Here is a 20,987-nt window from a genome sequence, read left to right as displayed (position 1 = left end):
CAGGGCACTTCCCAACACTGCTGCCCAATCTGAACTGTCTGTTCTAGAATAACATTTTTCACTTTACACACACTCACCATATTTTTTTTAGCATCTCTAATGAAGCACAGCCATTTGTATGCATGTATGTGCATAGTCATACACATGCTGTAATATAAACAGATATGTGTGTACATGTTTATATATAAATATACGCACATATTTAGCTGTTAACACAATGGAACTAAAGTGTCTCTCTGAAAGTGATTATTTAATCCCAGACAAGGAGTTTCCTGCAAGAAGATCAGACATATTAGCCTTCAATACTTTTGAACTTCTCCCACTGGAACAAGTTTAAATCCCTTTTACATAGGGGGTTAAATAAAAAATTTGTTGTCACTGTTTTAAACAATAAAAAATGGTTGCAAGAAGCTATGTGTGTTCCTGGTGGATCGGTAAGTTCTTTGAAAACAATTTTCACATTTTTTCCAGCAAAGCTGGACTGCCTTGTTCCAGATTCTAAGACTACCCTGGGGGGAGATTAACATGTTCAGAGTTTGCATCGAGTTCTGCACAGATCCCAGGGAAAGCAGACTTGCTCATCCTGGCTGCAAATTTTTAAATGAGAGGTTGAGCTGCTGCCCTGTACTGTGCATGCATCAACAGAACCACTCAGATTTACAAAGAGACAGAAGAACACTGTATGGTTTTCAGGGCTGGGATAAGATGTTTTCCTGAAGTAGTTGAGGAGATTTCATAATTTTTCAGTACCTGGTTCTCTGTGAAGGTAGGATGAGCATGTTGGTGCAACAACATATGCAGCCCAGAGTTCTTAAAATGCTGTATTTGCTAAGTTACTTTGTGATACAGTGACATAATACTTCCAGAGATCTTAATCTGATTACTTTTAAACCAACTGGTTTTAGCAAGCTGATATGAAGCTGGCAGCAAAGGAACTAAACAGCAAGCTGCCCTGCTGTTTTAAGCACCTATAAGATAATCTGTAAATTTGTAAACTGAGATTTGACAGAATGCTTGAGCATACGCCAATTTAAAGTACATAAAATTCCCTCTGGCTTACATCTGTGAAGATGAGGGAGGATAAGAACAGTGTCAGTTTAGGAATACATGCAAGTAAAGATTGCTCTCTGGAAATGCATGTTTACTAAAAATTGTGAACTCATCATGAATACTTCAACTCAACAAATATTTGCTGAATCCTCTAATACAGAGGCCAAAGAAAGCTTTGGCAAAAATGTAAATCTGAATTGACTTAGATATAGAATCAAACTACTTGAGAACTAATGGCAAAGTTATAAAACACTGTAAAATCCATCAGATGCCAGTGGGTAAGTGGTAATTTTTGCCCATTGACCTCTTCACCAGCTTCTCACACATGGGAATTGTTTTAACCTTTTACATTTTCACTTGCTCCTGCATACATTTATATATTTTGGGACCTGTGGAATAGTCTGCTTCTTTAATCTCGAGAAACCAAGCCTGCAGATATCACATGTGGAAGCTCCATGTGATCCTGGATGTTGAGGTTTCCTGTGCTTTGAAAGGTTCTGGCAACTGCCACAAGTGAGGGTGTTCTGCCTAGTTAGTGAGAACTGACTAAAAGCAGAAACTGAGGTGGGCTCTTACAGCCCCTCCACATAAACAATGAAGAGTGAGGCAGCAAAGGACCCTTCAGCATCACCAAATGCTCCCAAGGCAGTCACAGCACTAATCCTTCCTTCCCACTAGTGGCATTTCCACCACCACCACTCCTGCACCCAGCACAGTTCTGCTCACTATCAACACCTTCCCATGCACTTACAAGAAGTGGGTGAGTGGGGTGGAGTAACAGGATTTAGACCAGGAAGTAGCTGGCAATTTAGCACAGATGAGTAACTCAGTAGTTTATTTAAATGGAACACATTGGAGCTGAGATAAATAAGTTTTTCTGTATTTTGAGTTTTAGAACTGATAACACAAAATGATGTAAACATTCAAAAATGCAAAACTAGTGCAAAATTACTTCTGTGATAACACAAGACAAATGTTGGCAACCAGCAGTATTTTAAAAGCAACAATATGAAACAGATCAGGCAAAGCACTAATCTATATAGCATTGCTAATTTCTACTCTACAGGCTTTTCCAGGACAGAAGAAAGATCAGTCGCATACATTGAAACCACAGCATTTGAAAAGTAGCCTTGTATACCAGCTTCCAGACAAACTGTAACTATAATTTGACTTCTTGCTGGTCATATTGCATTAACTTCTTTTATTATTTGTCTTGGCTTGTAGTTGTTTTTTTTTTTTTTTTTGGTTTTTGTTTTTGTTTTTGTTTTTGCTTTTTTTGTTATTGTTGTTGTTTTTTTTTAAATTACGTATGACAAAATGACATGTTGAAGAACTCTCTTTTAAACACTGGCACCATGAAATTAGAGCCGTGTTGACGGTAACCATTCAAGCAAAAACCAAACCAAACCAAACCAAACAAAACAAAAGTTGTCATAGTAGCAGGACAAAATACAGCTTGGAAAAATAAGTGAAGAGAAATACAGCTACTGCAATATAAACCTTAAAAAAAAAAAAAAAACAAAACATTTCATGAAGTGCATAAAGTCCCATTGAATTAATCCCTTTAGAAAAAAATTATTTGCAAATGTATGTCCAAAACAAGTGTTAAACCACCATGCTGTAATGTTTGAATTTAAGAGCTATTTTCCACGTAACACAATAATATTCACTTCAAAGCAGTGATTATGAGGCAACAATCTTATAAATGTATCTGCATGTTGAAGTAAGTCACTGAAGTCACACTTAGGGCAACAAAATAACTCAAAGGGCAACTACAGGTTGTCTATGAACTCCTGAAGAATGGGGTTGTCAATTAAACTTAAAAAAATCTTTTACAGAGTGGTTTCATATCTGAAAAGTCATGAAAAGTTACAAAAAGAACTAATGAAGCTTGAGTCAAATCCAGCCTATAAATTATTCATGTAGGAATAAAATTGTTTATAGTCCAATCATTTGACTTGACAAGGAAAACTTATTTGGAAATTTTTTGCAGAGAATCAAACTGGCCCAGACACTGTAACAAAGAATTAAATATTTTATCTTTAAAAACCCAACTAGAAGCAACAAGATAATTTGGAAGAATAATTAACTGTGTAAGCAATAGCAGGACATATATAATATGATTAAAAAATGAAACAATTTAGTTAAATTTTCAAATGCGTTAGAGGCTTATTAACCTGAACTGTCTGAAGAAGTTGGTGATACATGGATTCACTTGACTGTATTTAACCCTCAAATTTTCATCCAGACACAGGTACCAATGACAAACAGCAAAATACACAAAGTTCAGAGATTCTCAAGTATGTTACTGCTCTCTTGGGAACCTGAATGGAGGAAAACATAGAAAGAGTTTATATCATAGAAGAAAACAAAAGACAACTGAGAACTCTATGGCTGATATGAAGGAAAAAAATATTGCAGTATTCCCACATCTGTATTTGCATTCCGTTTAAAAATTTTGGGTTCAGGCTACTCAAATTAAATGTCTACATTTTTATACAGAACAAGGAAGAATTCTCTCCATCATAATTATGTTGTATTATGCACAGATTTATCCTTTTATAATCTGTGCTTTTTAAATTTAAAGCCCTCAAAAGTCAGTTGTGGTGCTGGAAGAAGGAACTTCTGTTGCAGAAGTCTATTCACACCTTCTTAACCTTTGGCTGAGGTCAGGCAGCCAAACCACATTCTTAACCCTACAAGAAAGCAAGAGATGGTATCTTAAAATACCATTTTTTAATATTTAGAAATGGTCGACTGCGCAACAAATTAAGTCCTAGCCTGAAACAATCCCCCATAGTTACAGAAAATGGATAGGATAACAGAAAAAATATTACAATAGCAACTCTTTTTTGGGGTATGTCTTAATTACTTAGGTACCAACAACCTACTGATGTACACAGTCCAAAGGTTATTTCTGCTACTAGAATTGATTAAGATATTTCCCCCATTGTAAAAGAAATAGCTTTTTCATTGAAAGATTGAACATTTTCTGAATCTTTTCTTTTAATGAAATCAAATTTTTTCACTGCATAGGAAAGATGTTATTTTAGCCTACTATTTCACATGAAGAAATAATTTGAAAGAGCTTTGTTGAAATTTCTGTAAAATAGCCTTCAAATTATAAGATCAATTCCTAAATGTTGGTTTGAGGGATGCACTTTTTAGAAGAAACAGTCCAATAGATCTCAGCCCAAAACTGCTGAGAATTTTTTATATAATTCCAATTGTGTGGACCTCCTACCTTACTCTTATATTCACACAATATCCTTACATTAATAGCAGCAAATACTTTCATGTGAAACCTTGCTATTGTTATCGTCTCTGATGAATTTGTATCTTCTCCTTTGCTAAATGAAATTTGGCAAGTGAAACCAAAGGTCAGCATCTCGCTCTAACACAGGAACAGAACAACAGCAAGAGTTTTGCAGATCATTGGCAAAAGCTTGGAAGCCTCAGTGTTGCCATTTTTAATATGTCTGTTCTTCCACCAACATTTGCAATGCTGCAAATACTTCTCTTAAAGCATCTTTCTACAGTGGTGTATGCTGTCTTTTGGAAGCTCTGCTCTTCTGATTTGTCTTAGAAAACAAATTTCCCTTTCACAGTAGTTTTTGACCTTGAAAATGATAGGGTGAGTTCCATTAATAAAGAACTAAGCATGGAGACTCTTAGTATTAGATTCACATGTTCAGCTTCTTAAAATGTTAAATACTTCTCTCACATTGCTTTATTAACACACTCCAATGAAATGAAGAAAATATTAGGATTATGCTGTGATTTCCTGGGCAAGTCAAGAGGCCATGCAATTTGGTACATAAGTCATAAAAACTAACTCTTTTTTCAAATAATTGTAAAAAATGTTTTGGTGGTTTTTGGTTTTTTTTTGTCATGAATAATAGAACAAAGTCCTTCCTGCTGACTTCATCACTGAATTCCAATGTAAGGACTTCTCACACATAAATCTTGCTACACAGTAAATTTGAAAACTCACAAGTGATTCCCAAGTGTTCAAATGAAAACATGCACTCTGAATGCATGTGTAGTAATACATAATAAAGGAATTTAGAGTCCAGCTTTTCAGAATCAAAACTGTAGGCAAGAATCCAACAGCAGAAGTTGTTTTTGCTCCAGTTTTCTTTTTAAATCATCAACACCAATGAAGGACCCTTAGCAGTGAGATTCCTGAACATCATATTTTAAACACTGTATGGAAGACATGGTCTTCTTTCTGGGGTTTAAGTCTTGTCTACAATGATCAACTTGATGCTGTGGCATTTAACTCATAAATAAGAAAAAAAAAATCAGAGTAAAAAAAGTAAAGTTCTGACCATTCGCAAAGACACCACTTCTGCTCATCAGTCCTCAGTGAAAGCCACAGACTTTGCACCTGTGGATATCTGTGCTGATCACTAGAACAGATCACATCTGAAGAAGAACCATGCCTGAACTCCCTGGCTTGAAGCAGGAGAGATGAAATGCTAAACTTAGGGACAGAATATGCTGAATACTAAAGTGTGATGGCCAGAAATAGAAAGCTTCAATTCATATCAGAGACTTTCTTTAGGAAAAGCAGACAATTGATACTGGAGGAAATATATCCCAATAAGGAAAGGAAGGACATAAAGTGCATCTCTGAGACAAAATGCACATACTATATCCTAATGCTGTATTCTTGATATTCAAAGGAATGTTCAAAGGACAAGCTTGTTTTACCCTGCAAGACTATTATCGACAACCACCCACAATGTGGGTTGAAATATCTTGTCACAAAACTAAATGTAGTCAGTTTTCATGCCAGTTTTTCAAGACAATTTTGTCCTGTGATTATATCTCAATGCAAGAGCATTTAGCTAAATTTCTTATAATAACATCAAATAATATATACAGCTCCACTTTAATGGGTTTTGGTTTTAATTTCAGCTCAGATTCAAGAGAAACCTTGAAGCCCAAAAATCAGGCTTATTTTAGTCTGAAAAAAGAGGCATCAAAGTAAAAATTTAGGTCAAACTCTAAGTTCTAGTAAGTACAAAATGCCTTTTTAAAAACATTGCTAGTTTCACAAAAAAGCACAGTGCTTTATTTGCTAGTGTCCTTTGCATCTGTTACCTCATCAGTTTGGTCTAGAAGCCATTTCTTTAGTGAAGTGATTCCTTTGTAGACAGCTGATCCAAAAGTGTAGGAACTATTACAGACATGTGATATTATTTTAATAAAAGAAAATACTTTAGATTTGTAATAAACATACCCAGAGTTTTCTTTCAATGCTCCAGAACACCTTAAGTAGAAGTTTTACTTCTTTTGGCTCTCTTTAACTTTGAATAACCTTCTTCTTTCTGCTTACAAAAACAAGATAAACAGAAAAGGGCAAAAACCAATAAAGCAAATGAAGCAGCAATACTAAGCTAAAAGTTCAACTAAAAAAGCTGTTTCCAAGTGAAATGCCTGGTTGAATAAGGGAGTAAGTAATAAAAGTTTATGCTTTCCAATATAAATAATTTAAAGTATGTTTATAGGTACAGTGGCTAAATAATTAGGACCACAGCTACTTTGAAAATACCATTTACATACTGATAACCATGACTTTCAAAACCAACTATCACTTCTGATGATCAGCAAAGACAAAGGCTTACTCTTCAGAGATGTGTTTAGCAGTGTCTCCAGTTAGCACCACTATATTTTACTCTGGGGACAGGGGTAATCAGCCTAATAAGATCAGAGTCCACCCCTACCTGAATTAATAGATAAGTCTCTTTCCTATTCCTGACACATCAATGAAATTTCCTGACAGCTGTGCATCCATCTCTCTTGAGACCAGCAATGGCAGCACTGCAGTGGCAGTGTGGCAGTGAGAACTTGCTGTGTGCTGACACTTCCCAAAGTAGCTTGCAGGGCCCTGTACAGGCAGGTACCTGTACTACTCACAGCCTGAGTGGAGAGTGAGGAATGCATGGGGCACTTGTGGCTCCTAACTGGGACAGGGCAGCGTCTCATCTCCATTCCAGCAGTGCTGCCAGGGCAGCTACAAGCTCTCCATGCTCACAAGCCCTGGTGTGTCTGTCATTCTCAGTGGCAGGCAAAGGACTTCATTAATTCGTATTGTGGTGGAAATCCCTCCTCAATACCCAGACCCCTGGGGTTGTTATTTCTATAAACAGCTATTTTTAGTTGCTGCTTTTCTTCTTTTTGAGAGAGCGACTCTACTGCTGTAGCACTGCAGTGCTGGGCCTGTAACCAGTGACTCAGTTGTGGCCCTGTGGAAGGGCCTTTCCCAGCTGCAAGTTGGATGGGGCCAGCTCGGAGCAGCTGGGCTGGTGCTTCCCACACAAACTCCTCTCCTCCGTGCTGCAGCTCAAGCTCTGGGGTATGTGTGTGTGCTCCTGCAGCAGGCCCCTGGGGTTGCTGCATTGGCCTTTTCTGATCTGCACAGAGAGCACAGACTATGTTCTTTAAATTACAGTTAAAACGTCCAAAATTGTCTTGTATTTGGCCTTAAAAGCATTACAAAACAAAAAGCCACTTCTACAGAATGTTGCTAAATTCAAGTCCTTGAGATGAAAAACTTACTGAGCCACTGAGAATTCCCAGAGTTATACTGGGCAGGATAGAACTTTTCTGTAGAATCAGAAAATCTGCTTCAGAAACACTAACATCATTAAACATTTCAGTAGCATCTTTTGCTGGAGACAAACATTTAAAATGAACTTTTCAAGTGACAGCATCATACCTGATGGTTACTGCTAATTTTATCCTGGTTAAGGTTAATTTTATCCTGGTTAAGGTTAATTTTATCCAGAGAGATCAGTAAGATTTCTTAACCTGCCCATTTTAATTGGAACATACTAAAAAAATGTTAATATGTTTTTTATCTCTTAATTCAGGTCCTTCTAGACTGGATTAAGGAGTGTATGTGTGTGTGTCGGGGGTTTACCTGTCTTTTTCCAGCACAACCTTTCTTTACAGATGCTTCCATGTTGCTCTCCTTGACTGGCAAAGCTGGTTTCGAGGACAATGTTTCACATGTCAGATACTTGTTCCCTGTCATCATCTTAAAGTATAGAAGTTCACACCTTCATTAGAAAAACACCCCACAACATTTTGAACAAGATCTTTAACTTCTAAAATTGCCTGCTTTTTCAAAAGGTGCCCTTATCACGCAAAGCTGGGATAACCCACCAAATTACATTGTATAGATGACAAATGTGATAAGCCCAAGACACTTCATCTGTGTACCCAATATATGAAATATCATCCTCATAAAAATTGCATTGAAGTAGCTCAACTATTTATTTAATTGAAATGCAGGGAGAATCAGAAAAATTAGGTGGTAAAATGTTTCTAGCCATCACGTAATCATAACTTTTACTCAAAAAAGAGCTAACTTCAAAGATGGATCACCTTGCTTTGGCCCGAATTCAGTCAAGTTTGGAGAATCTGGAAGGCTAACAAACCCAAAAACCTCCCTCTGCAACTTGTTCTAGTAGCTGACTAACTGTTCTCACACTGAAGATTTTTTTGTCTCATGTCCAGTGGGATGTTTTTTCTGTTGCAACTTGTGATTTTTGAGAAATTGTAATTAAACTTGTATTTGCAAAACTTTCGTGTTTGTCTAATAGCACAATGCCTTACACACAACTGCTGTCAACACTACACAATTGATGAGGTTTGAGATTTCTTCCAGGAGGAAGGACTTATTCCATTAATATGGTTTTATATGGAGAGAGACGGAACACCAAAAAAATGTCACCATGTTAACCTCACCCAGACCTGGATAAACTGTTTAAAACAAAGGAAAACCAATTACGCCACCATAAAAGTCCAAATTAAAGAAGTGTTTATGTCACAAAATGCAGTAAATCATCTTCCCTTTCAGAAAAAAAAAACCAGCAGTGGCTGAAAACATTAGGTTATATGATAGAATTTTAGAAAACTATATTGAGAATGATGGTAGAACATGATGAAAGTCATGCTCTTTATTGCTTAACGTTGTTTTTGAATTTGTGAGGAGCAGTGAGAATGAGCCCTGTTCTGTACTGTACCTGTTCAAAGTTAGGTTTGGAATGATGACTGGTTGTCTCAGCAGTACAGTCCTTAGAGTGGCAAGCTGCTTTGTTTCCTTCACTTTTGGCCATGCACACTGTAACTTTGAAGACAGATTCATGAATATTTAACCCAGTTCCTTTATTTGATCTCTTTCTTTGTTGCAGTGACAAACTGGAATTTGTCATTTCATTGTCTAATTTACAAATCTGCAAATGCACTTCCTTTGACTGGTGGTGTTTCTCAAGAAATTCAGTAGTATTTTGACTTGCAAACTTTTTCCCCCTTCTTGCACCGGAAGTAGGAGAGTCATGTATATTCATACACAGGCTGGTGTTTGATTTCTGAAGCACTGGCCCAACATTCTTAAGAAAGAATGGAGAATTTGCCTTTTTATGATTGACTTCACTTGGATTCCCACCTGAAGTTGAGTTTTCAGAAAATTCAGAGTTAGCAATTTGTTCACTACACTGGGTTTTCCATCGGAATATGGGTGTACCATGTTTTGTGTGTGTCTTCGTATTCTTTACCTGGAGCACGCTGCTGTCAGTAGGAGTTTTGACTGACATATTTTGAACGTGTTTGAAAACCTGAGTTATGCTGGATTTGTGCATAGACAGCATAGAAGGTGAAATACCCACACTTTTTACTGGTGAATGCCTTTCAGCATTTTCCCTTTTCTTCCTCTCTGTTTGATTTGTGATCTTTCCATTCATTTGCATCAACTTTCCTTTGAAAATTGGTATAATTTTGCTGACTTTTGGGGGCGTGGATTCAAAGGCTGAGTTTACAGGTGTTCCTAAAGATTTTCCAGTTGGTAATCCTGGTAGGCCTGGAATTTGCTTATTGCCAATTGATTTCTCTGTTACTTCAGTGCTAGCCCCTCCTGTACTCTTACTGCTACTCGAAATACTGTGTGTTCCCGGCTCTTTGATCAAACGCTCCATCCAGTGGCTGTTTTCCGTACTGCACGCTGAAGGAATTCCAGGCAAAGTCGGTTTTCTTGGAGGAGTCTGCGTTAGAGATACTGCACAAACCATTTCACCGTCCAATTTCGGGTGCTTTGGCTTTATTTCCTGCAACACATCAAGAGCTGCTAAATTGAATAAACTGGATTGAAAGATCTGATAGTGCCACCTAATGCATTGCTATATGATATCAACCCTATACATATCACAATATATAAGCATACAATTTTGTGTTTTGGATTAGAATGACTGTATTTTAAAACTATATTTAGTTGTTGCTATAAATTAAGTTTCTTTTTTTATCCTCCCAGGTTTTTTTATAAACTATATTAGAATATCATATTTATCAGAAGGAAAGGCTTAAATTACATTAATTATCTTGGTTTAGTGCTTTCCAACTGGATAATGTCTACCACTTTGGAGGGGTTCTGCAGAGGGTTTGACTGACAGGGCTCCTCATCTCTTAAGACTTCTAAGAGCATCTGTATTCTGAACAAAAGATAGTTTGGATGTCTATAAAAACAGCAGATGACACAGAGGACCTATTCTAGCTTTGATCACTGGAGAGACATAAACAGGAACTGCTTTCTGAAAGAGGATTTTAGTATTTTAGAACCTCTGCAACTTCTGTCACTATTCTTTGTTCAGAATTAATTACTTCATTTCTTTTTTCACACACTACTAACAAAGAAATTTGAGCCTCAGCCTTTGTCACAACCTCAAATTATAGGAGTTTTGATTATTTGCTTCCTTTCCATTACCAGACATGGAAGAAATCTTACATCTTGCGTGTTTTAAAATGCTTATGTCCACACAGTCCTCTTTTCATTTTTAAATAAATTGTAATACTACTACTACTACTACTACTACTACTACTACTACTACTACTACTACTACTACAAAAAAATTATTATTATTATTATTATTATTATTATTATTATTATTATTATTATTATTATTATTATTATTATTATTACAGAATCTTGAATAATTTGGGTTGGAAGGGACCTGACAGATCATCTAGTTCCAGCCCCACTGCCATGGGCATGGACAACTTTCACCAGACCAAGTTGCTCAGAGCCCCATCCAGCCTGGCCTCGAACACTTCCACACATTCACGTCTTTGGGAACCTGTTCCAGTGCCTCACCACACTCATAGCAAAAATTTCTTCCTAATATCTAATCTAAATCTACCCTCTGTCAGTTTAAAGCCTTTCCTGCTTGCCCTGTCATTACAAACCCTTGTAATAGTAAAAATACTAATAATGTTACTATTATTATTGTTGTTCTTACTGTTTTTATTATGGAAGAAATTTGAGAAAGTTCTGGATATCTGACTAAAAAAACCCTACAGAATTGCAAATACTGCTAGCAACTAATTAATGTCAAGTCCATTCTTTTTGTATTTATAATCTTAATAAAAACTTTACAATTCATATACTATAGCTTACACATTAATTAAAGGTTACAGGACTGATAGTTTGTTGTGAAAAGCATAGTTATATGCTCTTACTGTGCTATGAATATGATAAAGATCACTTATTGCAATGAAAAAGTATGTGCCATCAATATGTTTATAAAAAAAGCCTTACTTGCACTGAAGCCCTGGAGAGTTCCTTTGTAACATAAAGTGCTTTACTTGAAATCTTTACTGGAAATCCACACAGCTGTGAAAAATTGCTCTTCATGTCAGCAAGAAAAGAGTTCACTACACTTTCTGCGTCTGTTCTGGGGAAATACTGCACTGGCTGACTTCGGATACAACTTAAAGGGTACCTGAGTAAGTGTTCAGGGATACATAACAAGTTTCTTAACATTTCTATCATTATTAATCATCTTTGTTGTGAAGAAAACATGAGTTTGTCTAAATGTTTTTTAAAAAAGGTGAACAAAAGCACTTAATTCCTTGTGTGCCTGAAGTTTATAAAGCTACAGGATTTCAGCACAATTTTACCACACTAACATATAGCAGCAAAGATTACTCAGTTTAAGCAACCCTTAGTTTAGTCCTTCCTGGCAGGAAAATTCCCTTTAAGAGCAATCTTTGTTGGCCACATTTTAACTTTCTTTTATACCAATTTCTCTTACACAACATTTAAAGTGGCATTATCACATTTATGGAAGCCATGAAGCAAATTGTTCTATTTGACTTCCTATTATTCAATACTGGGACAGAGACTTGATGAAACATTTTGTTTCAATTGTCTAGTAAAACACCTCTACTGACTACTATGAAATAATGAAAGAAGGAAATGTGGCACACTTAAAAGTGAAAAGCAGAGCTTTGCTAGAAGTGTGGGAGAGGAAATGTAACAAATATATTCTGAAAGGATACGTGAAGAACCTTTCCCCTATTGGTTTGAAGTAAACACTCAAGTATATTTTTGTCTCTTCGAGATCCTCAGGAAGAATATATCCATACTTAGATAAACCAAATACAAACAGGCATTACAAAGACAAACTCAATAGGCACAAAAAAGGGAGGAAAAAATGAAAGCAGTGTATGTGTTTCTTACCAGACTCTTCCAGTGCATCTGAAAATCCTTATATGAATGGAAAGGAGATTCTGGAGGAATTATGTGGCTGATGTTTATGATCTGACCCATTTTCATGCTGTGCACAGGTAAAGAAGGGATGCTTAGAAAGGGTGTCATAAAATACAGTTGAAAATATACTGTTTTTTGGGGGGGGGGGATCTTATTTTTGGCTTTAAAATTATTTAGAGATTATTTTTATGTTTTGAGAGCTAATAACTTTAGATCATAAGATTATGACATAACAATAGCAATATTTCCTGAAGTATTATAAAGAATGTGACAATTGCAAGTGCCATTTCTCTTCAACACTCACTAGCAGTGAATGTAGAACAAAAGCAAATATCATCATTACTTCTCCTGTATTTAATGATGAAAAAATCTTAGGCAAAAATGGACGTAGTTCATGGCAAAGGTGGAAATACTTATTTCAATTGACTTTCTGCTAAAAGTATATTTGAGAAAAACTGATGCTCTTGCATCAGTAGCACAAAGATTAATAAAACTGAAATACTATTTAAATGTGTAATTTATGATTTGTTGGTTAATTTTTCTTATTTTCCTTAATGATGAGTAATAAAAGCAACGACAACAATAAATGTCTGAATTTAAAACAGACTGTAAAACTGAAGTGTTCTTATCACTAGTATCAAATTCACAATTTGTAAGGCAAACATTCTGAGAAATGTTTATTTCTGCTGAAATGTGAACAGACTCCTACCTTGGCAAAACATAACACCAGTTACTTAATATGGAATGTTGCTGAATAACTGTATTTTCATTGCTGTCAAACAGCTTTATGGTGTTTGCTGAAACATCAAAATCTCCCAGCTTAAAACAGAAAAGAAAGTTTATTTGCAAATAATTCTACAGCATTACAAATTTAACATTTCAAAAGTAATTGTGTATCATGACACACTGAAACTTGATATATTATTATTCTTTCATCAGCTTTCACAGATTGATTATTTCAGAATATATTCCCATCATCAAATGGTACACTATCTTATGTCAGAACCTACATTTCCACAAGCCATGCAAGTACAAGATTTAAAGTTTATTGAAATTAGTGAGATACAAACTTTATTTGAAATGCTTTAATAATAGTATAGAAGGAATTTCTCAAACGGAGAGCTGTCTCACTTCCATGCACATTTTTTAAAAAGTTTAAATCAGATACCCATTTTCAGCCTTCTAATAATTGTGTCACTTTGCCTAAGCATGTGCAAACATCCAAGGAACAGAATTAAAGAGACATGCAGTTTCATCCTCTGAGAAAAAACTTCCTCTGGTCAAATAGCACCAGACTTTTTCACAGTGTCAGAATTTGACTATAGTAGACAATCAAAGACTGAAATAGAAGAAACATTTTCTCTTTCTATAAAGTATGAGGGTTTGCATTTATTAACCGAGAAAATCTGGCCACTTCCGTTTTAGAAGAGTATTAGAAGGATCAAACTCATAATAAAGCCACATCATGATCTTTTCCATCGTTGGTCTATATAATTTGGGAGCTAGTTTCTTATAGATAGCTTTAATATTTATGCTGCCCCAAGCAGGTCTCAGAAGAAATCCTATTCTTCTATTTCAACAAAGAAGAGCTTGGATCAGAAATACCTATTTTAGAAGAAACCAGCAAGGCTGATAAATATGCCCTGCATGTATGGACATATTCACTGCAGGTGGCATGGCTGTCAAAAAGGATAATAAGTTTCAACCTCAACCATGATTTCTTAAACAATGTATAAATTAAGCTTACAAGCAGCATAGTCCTGGCTGCTCCAATATCTTGGAAGCTGCATACAAATTAAGCAGGATCTATAATAACCATATAAAGGGACTTAGAACGTGTTGCCAACAACTCACATGTAGTTGCTCTGTTGCTACTCAAAACTGTCTATGTACTACAGTGTGACTGAAAGCTTGCTAGAAAACAATGCTAGAAGGAAATCTAGTCACAAAGACACCTCACTGCTACATTCTGTCAGCATTTTTGAAAGCCCTCTTGGCCTTACAATGCCTGTTAAAATGTATCAATATAGATGCAATATGGATGCCATAACCTATGCAGATAGTCAATGAATGTGGTTAATGTCTCAATGCAAGCAGAAATAAGCACTTCTATCCCCATCACACTAACTGGAAGTCACTCAACAGAAAAGAAGATTTAGATTAATAAAGCAAACACAGCCACAGAAAATATAACTAGCTTATACCTTGGGGGGTGGCAGCCGAATGGAGCAAGGCTCCACACCGATGCAAAGCTGTCTCTCTGACACATTGAGGTCTATAACTAAATTGGAAAAAAAAGCACAATGCCCTGCTTTGAATTACAGCTCATCTCTTAGGCAGAAAGCTTATTATTTAAGGTAATTGTTAGTCACAATGCTGTGTTTGAAAATAAAAAACGCTAGACTTTCTCAGCACAGAAATTAAAATTAGGTGCATTTAAACTGTGAAAAATAAAAATAATAATGAATTACTCTCATACAGCAATTCAGAAACTCAAGGCTGGCTGTGCAACTATGTGCTTGATACTCATATCCTTGACAATCAAACACCCACTTTCAAAGCAAATGTAGCTCATACAACCATTTGCTGCACTGAGTCATTCAGCCCAGTATTTTCCATGCAGAAGCTGTCAATAGGAAAGACTAAATGCACAATGCAAGTATTTATGGACACACCTCTAGAACTTCCACTCAGTTCTGAGTTCATCAACTGCTACAAATTTAGCCTCCAATATCCCCAAATGTAATCTTTAACTTTTATATTGGAATAAAAATACTACCTTGTAATTTTTGCAATAGCTAACCAGCATGCTTTGTGACTTCACTTTTGTGAACAGCAAACAGTACATACTGGACAGTTGCTATAGCTCATTTTTCTATCTAGTATTATGGAACTTTCACATCACTTGCAAGACTCATAATTTAAGGAAAGTGCATTTAATTGCAATAATTATAACTTTAAAATGGCAAATGTCAGTCTAAGATGGTAGATTAATAGTATAAAAATGATCTTCTTCGTGAGTAATTTTTCAAAGGTTCAGTTGAGCAGACAACTGTTACAGTCAGAACATCACTTGCCATCAACTGTATTTTGACAGAAGTTATTTCAGAATGAAAATCAAAGACTGTGTGCTGGTAATACCAAGATTGTGGCAGTATGAAAGTGCTTAACTTTACCTAGCTCTCTCAATTGAATTGACCATTAACCAAATATTGCACTTACCAACAGCATTTTGCCTTCCTGAATGAGACAAAAAGTCTTTCCCTTAATAAATAGAATAGACAGAAATTATTTTTTAAACCATATGTCTAAAGTCTTTAGGCAAAAAAAAAAAAAAAAAAAAAAAAAAAAGAGAAATCACATAGTTTTGTTCATGTCTATCACAAATACTGAAAGGTGTGTTCCTTCTAAGGAGAGAAAATCCTTCTATCAATTAACTTTTCACTGATTCATTAACATGTTCTATAAGAAAGAGAGAAATGTAAAAGTATATTAGCGACAGCAATCTATACATCACTTTTTCCTCCTAACCTTCTACTTCCAGCTGATTTCATTCTGAGACCCATATTTTGTTGTTATTGTGGCTGAAAATAAGATAACAATATGCACACTTTTCTCAGCTCATATTTGAAATGATGTATACAATTGCTCCAACTATTACGAGCACGGTACAGTTTTTATACTTCGGTAATTCATATTTATACTACACAGGAATTAGCAGAGATGTCAGGCAAAGCAACTATGATCCAAAAAAGACAGAGCTTTGCAGGAGAGGGTCTGACAGCAAACCATTTCTGTTTGGAAGAGCCTACAAATCATATGCAGAAGTGTCACTGCTGAAAGCATGAAGCCAAAAAACAGGCCAAATTTTTAGAATTGTGGGACATTCTCTGTCCAACAATATTTGGTTTCATTTGGTACATTGCATTCAGTGGACATAATTATTTGATCTATTACAAAGATAAGGAAGAAGATGAAAAGGTGAACAGCATTTCCATTCAGAATATTAACTTGTGTCATTGAACTTGGATAACAAAACAATAAAAATGCAAATAAAGAAAAAAAGTAATAGGGTAAAGGAATGAAACAAGTTCTCATAAACAATGAAATAATTATGGAATTTAAATGATGAAAAATAAATGTTACAATAAAGAACTGAAAACTAAATGCTTGATTCCTGACCCAAGTGAGTCAAATACCTTGCACCAAGAGATGACCAGCCTTGTTCCATGTGGGTGCAAGTCTGGCTGTAAGTGTGTAAGACAGACAGGTCTGGAGAAGATCTGGAGTAACTGTTTGTGGTGCTTCCAGCTAATAACAACAGAGACAAAAAGAAACGTACAATTTTAATAATTTAACAGATTTTTTAAAATGTCTCAGTCAAAATTTAAGCAAATATACTGCTACTTCATCTTGGAGCCAAATCCTAGTATGTGCCACACATGTTTAGCTTTCATCTACTTAGCTACAAGAGGAAGGTAGCACAGTATTTGATGTAGGCATTTGGATTTTAAGTGCCATTAAAGTGAGGTGCACACAGTTCCTAGAACGCTTTCACAGGGCTGATAATAGTCTTGGGGAAAGATTAGTTGAACCCTCTGGACTACTTTACAAAATATGCAACTCCCTCCAGGCAACAGGCACAACATCCAAAGCTAACATTACCTCTGCTGTCAGAGTCAACACCACAGACATTTTCTGGCAATCACAGTAGGTAAGTACAGCTTTGCTCTACCTGTCCTGCAGAGCTTTCTCTTCAACATAAACATTAGTCAAGAAACCAACTACAGCAGTTTAAAATGAGTTAAGTAATACACCTCCAGAGGGATATTTCTAATGAACCCTGCAAGGAATTGCTTGGTGTTGAAAACCAAACAATGGCAGATCACCTACACATATCAACATAAAGCAGTTCTGTAAGGTAAGCATATTTGAACAGTGTATGTCTTACTAATCTGCATTTGCACTTCTTGGAACAAATTAAAGTACACCCAGCTGGCTGTGCAAATGAATTATGAGAGCTACTGGCTTTGGTTACAATCAGTGCTCTGACTCAGCAACTTTAGCAACCCACACACACATTCATAAACCCCACAGATGTTGCATACTAGAAGACAGTAAATCATATGCATAATGGTCTAAAAATATAGCAGCTGTTAAGCTCAGGGGTTCCATTTTGTCTCTATGCTTTTGTTTTGCTTCCCTGAGACTGTCCTGTACAGTCTGGGTAAACCCAAACGTGAATGGGGAGACAGTTCAGCTGCCTGAACATTCCCACTGGATGAAGGGGATGACACCAGCAGGAGAGCTGCAGGTCTGTGGCCTAGAGGTTGTCTCGAGGTCAGTCTCCAATACCTCTGAGCAGCAGCAGGATGCCAATGCAGCAGAGAAATCTAGAGGTACTGCTCACAAACTTCTTAAAACTGTTGAGTCTGACAAAGTACATGTACCATGACTCAATTCACAGGACACATTTTGTCTATGGGGAGGACTTCTTAACCCTGAAAAGTGGCTTTTGCAGTGCAAACTGCAGGGTTTATGAAAAATACTGATCTCTGCAACAGCAGTTGCAAAGTGTAACAGTCTAAAGAACTGTGTCATATTTCAGCACTTACAGTAGCTCTGTGTCTCTCTACATAGGCTTGACATATTCCTGATTCGTAAAATGGTTTCTAAAAGTAACAATAAAAAAAAAATCAAGTGTTTGGTATTGAGCATAAATTAAATTCTGGTACAACAGTGAATTTGCCTTTGAAAAGCATGCAAAAGAAGAGTTGAGCAAACACTTTATCCTGGGTTTTAAAGGAGAAAACTAAAATTAGCTCAGGCCTTTGTCATAGTGTAATCTCATTTCTAGCTGAAGATACATTCACAAGCAAGCCAAGCAAGCCAAAGGCTGCTCAAAACAAAGCTGCAGAACTCTGCACCTGCTTCTCTCCTTGTGAATTGGGTGGCACCTTACCAGCTGAGTCCATTTCATTCCACAGATTGGTTCATCATCTGAAAAGGCCATTCCATCAAAAGAATAAAGGACTTAAGTTGTCCTTCTACATCACTAATGCACAAAAATAGTCTGCTTTAAATGAAATATTTTTACTTATCATTGATCCTCAAACAAAGCACTTCTTAGAAAAACATAAATGTATGTGTGACAAATATAATTGACCCCTAGCCATACTTTGGTCCAGACTGACCAAGAAGCAACAGGCCTCACATTGTTGGGGTGAACTTACAAGCTGGGAAGTCCCTGGATCATCTACATGGAAGTGAAGGTGTCTTGAAAAATATTTCAAAAGGTGTTTTTGAAACCCGAAAGTACATGATAACCAAAGTACAGAAAGAGCTATCAGCACTAAACCAAAGACATCTATCTTGCCAATACTATTGATTAGAAGCCAACTACTTCACCCTTTAAATATTAAAATCAGGATAGGCCCAATCTGAGCATTCTCTGAATGCCAGACTGTACGACAGCTGGCCTGCTTGGCAGGTGACTCTGAGCAGGGACTCCTCTCAAGTTCAGAGATTACATACTAGAAGTTAAGAGACCCTTCTTTACAGAAGGTTGAGAGACCCCTTACCTGTGATCTGCAGTAAGTGCTGAATTCATGCTATGAAGAATTACTAATCCATGCAACTACTCAGATACTATAAACATTGTAGGGGTAATTCCATCAGGCATGAACTGTTGACCAAGTCTGAGACAAAGATTGGATACAGCCACACAAAAATGAATTCCAAAAAGGGATCCACTCCGAACGTCATGTCTCCACAGGAGGGCCCTCTTTACTTTTTGCACCTCTGGTGTCTCTCTGAGTCATTCTAACTCAGTTTTTCTTTTCATCTTTCTTCCATGTGCAATCATTAAGGTAAACCTTGGCATCAAACATCCTGAATCTTGTCAGAACACCATTAAAACTTTGCTAAATTCCATCAGACCCATGAAACTCTGTCAAGTTATCATTTTACCTCAATAAAACACAGTGCTGCCTCTCTCTTTTGAGTGAGGTGTACTCTGCTCATCTGCAGCAGTCTGTAACTACACATACTTATTGACACAGTGATACTGACCGCCATCACAACTGAAATTTGATTCAGTGTCCCCATAACAGGTGCAGAAAGGATCTCTTGATACCGGAACAATAATTGTCTATAAAAAAGGTGAGAAAGAAATTTAAAATGTTTTATTTTCTCAGCTTAAACTTATTTTCTTCACCTTTTGCAGACACAATACATTCCACTTTTAATATTTTTCATTGGTTCAGTATAGTAAATTGGATTAGTCCAAGTTACTTGCTCTAGATGACCCACAATGGTCTAAGAAAAAGATTACAGGCTTTTGGCACACAAATGGAGTTCTCCAAGAGTGTTCCTTTTGGCAGAATTTCTCATTTCTCCCCTTTTCTTTTAAAGGGAATAACATAATGCTTGGTGGATGCTAAGGAGCCTACATTTACTTTCCAAATAGTCTTTTCACTTAGTCTCAATCTACATGAAGCATCCCAGCTTTGCAAGTAATCACAGATTAATTTTGACCATTTATTAATTTAATGTATGTGTATTCATTAGTTTTAGACTAAGAAATTTAAAACATAATAGATTTTTTTGCTCCCCAATAGCCAGCAAGACCCCTGCCCAAGAAAAAAAAAAAAAAAAAAAAAAAAAAGCTATTTTAAACAATTTTGTACTGTTTGCCACTGATAAAAATTTAGCTGATTTTATTACAATTAATTCTAGTATGGCTAATAAAATGTTTGAACAACAACCACTAGCAACTTCTGGAAGTAACAGCACTCAAAACTCTTTACCTGCAAGTCTTTATCTGTGTACTCCTTGCCTCAGATTCTGGTATCTGAGAACTCAGTGTTACCGTAGCAGCACAGAGTTTCTGCAGCTCAGGCAGACTGACAAAGAACAGAGGCTGGTGTCTGGTGCTATTCATGGTATGTTGTTGACTGCCCTGAAGCAGTGCCTGGGTCTTAAAATTAAAGTTAAATTAAAATTAAAAATAATTCAATAATAATTAAAGGTATTTGTTTATAGAACCTTATATGTTATTAGGTAAATGAACAATTAATTATCTTTTGATTAAGAATATAGAGAAAATATAACTTAATTTGGTCAGCTAAAACAGCTGGATATCCCTTTTTCTATATGCAATGCATTATACTTGAAAAAATAATTACTTGCAAGAGCCAAAATAAGGCTTGCCTGAAGACAAGGACATAGGAATACAAAGTACATGTATGATCCTTGCCATATTAACTGAGCACAGGCAATGGAACTCTGTCCTATTTGGAACTTCCTAAAAACCACTGAAAAGAACCCAAAGAAACAGAATTTCAGGGTAAGAATATAATTCTTTGATGTAGTACTAATAAAT

At 36.2% G+C, this 20,987-nt stretch overlaps 1 protein-coding gene across 1 annotated transcript; it reads right to left on the bottom strand.

Moving 5' to 3' along the window:
• Positions 1 to 1,916: 1,916 nt before the first annotated feature.
• On the bottom strand, positions 1,917 to 20,546 carry C2H18orf63 (chromosome 2 C18orf63 homolog). The gene is made up of 14 exons (XM_056485354.1): positions 20,413 to 20,546; positions 19,676 to 19,754; positions 18,220 to 18,276; positions 16,804 to 16,915; positions 15,827 to 15,868; positions 14,809 to 14,885; positions 13,314 to 13,423; positions 12,575 to 12,671; positions 12,394 to 12,479; positions 11,651 to 11,834; positions 9,090 to 10,166; positions 7,982 to 8,098; positions 6,299 to 6,386; positions 1,917 to 3,374 (listed from the first exon to the last, which is right to left on the bottom strand). The coding sequence occupies exons 1-13, from the start codon at positions 20,544 to 20,546 to the stop codon at positions 6,330 to 6,332; spliced, it is 2,229 nt and encodes a 742-aa protein (XP_056341329.1). The 3' UTR covers positions 1,917 to 3,374; positions 6,299 to 6,329.
• Between the last annotated feature and the right edge of the window lie 441 nt (positions 20,547 to 20,987).

This window comes from Oenanthe melanoleuca, chromosome 2 (assembly GCF_029582105.1).
Source record: "Oenanthe melanoleuca isolate GR-GAL-2019-014 chromosome 2, OMel1.0, whole genome shotgun sequence".
Taxonomy (NCBI): Eukaryota; Metazoa; Chordata; class Aves; order Passeriformes; family Muscicapidae; genus Oenanthe; species Oenanthe melanoleuca.
This window is presented reverse-complemented; position numbering and strand designations above follow the sequence as displayed.

Bases quoted from the DNA above. Each gene is read 5' to 3' on its own strand.
- C2H18orf63 (XM_056485354.1), bottom strand. From the start codon at position 20,546: ATGAATAGCACCAGACACCAGCCTCTGTTCTTTGTCAGTCTGCCTGAG. The intron at 16,916-18,219 runs GTAAGTGCTGAA...TGTTGTTATTAG, and splicing joins TAGAGAGACACAGAGCTACT to CTGGAAGCACCACAAACAGT. The intron at 12,672-13,313 runs GTAGGAGTCTGT...ACCTGTGCACAG, and splicing joins TGGTGTTATGTTTTGCCAAG to CATGAAAATGGGTCAGATCA.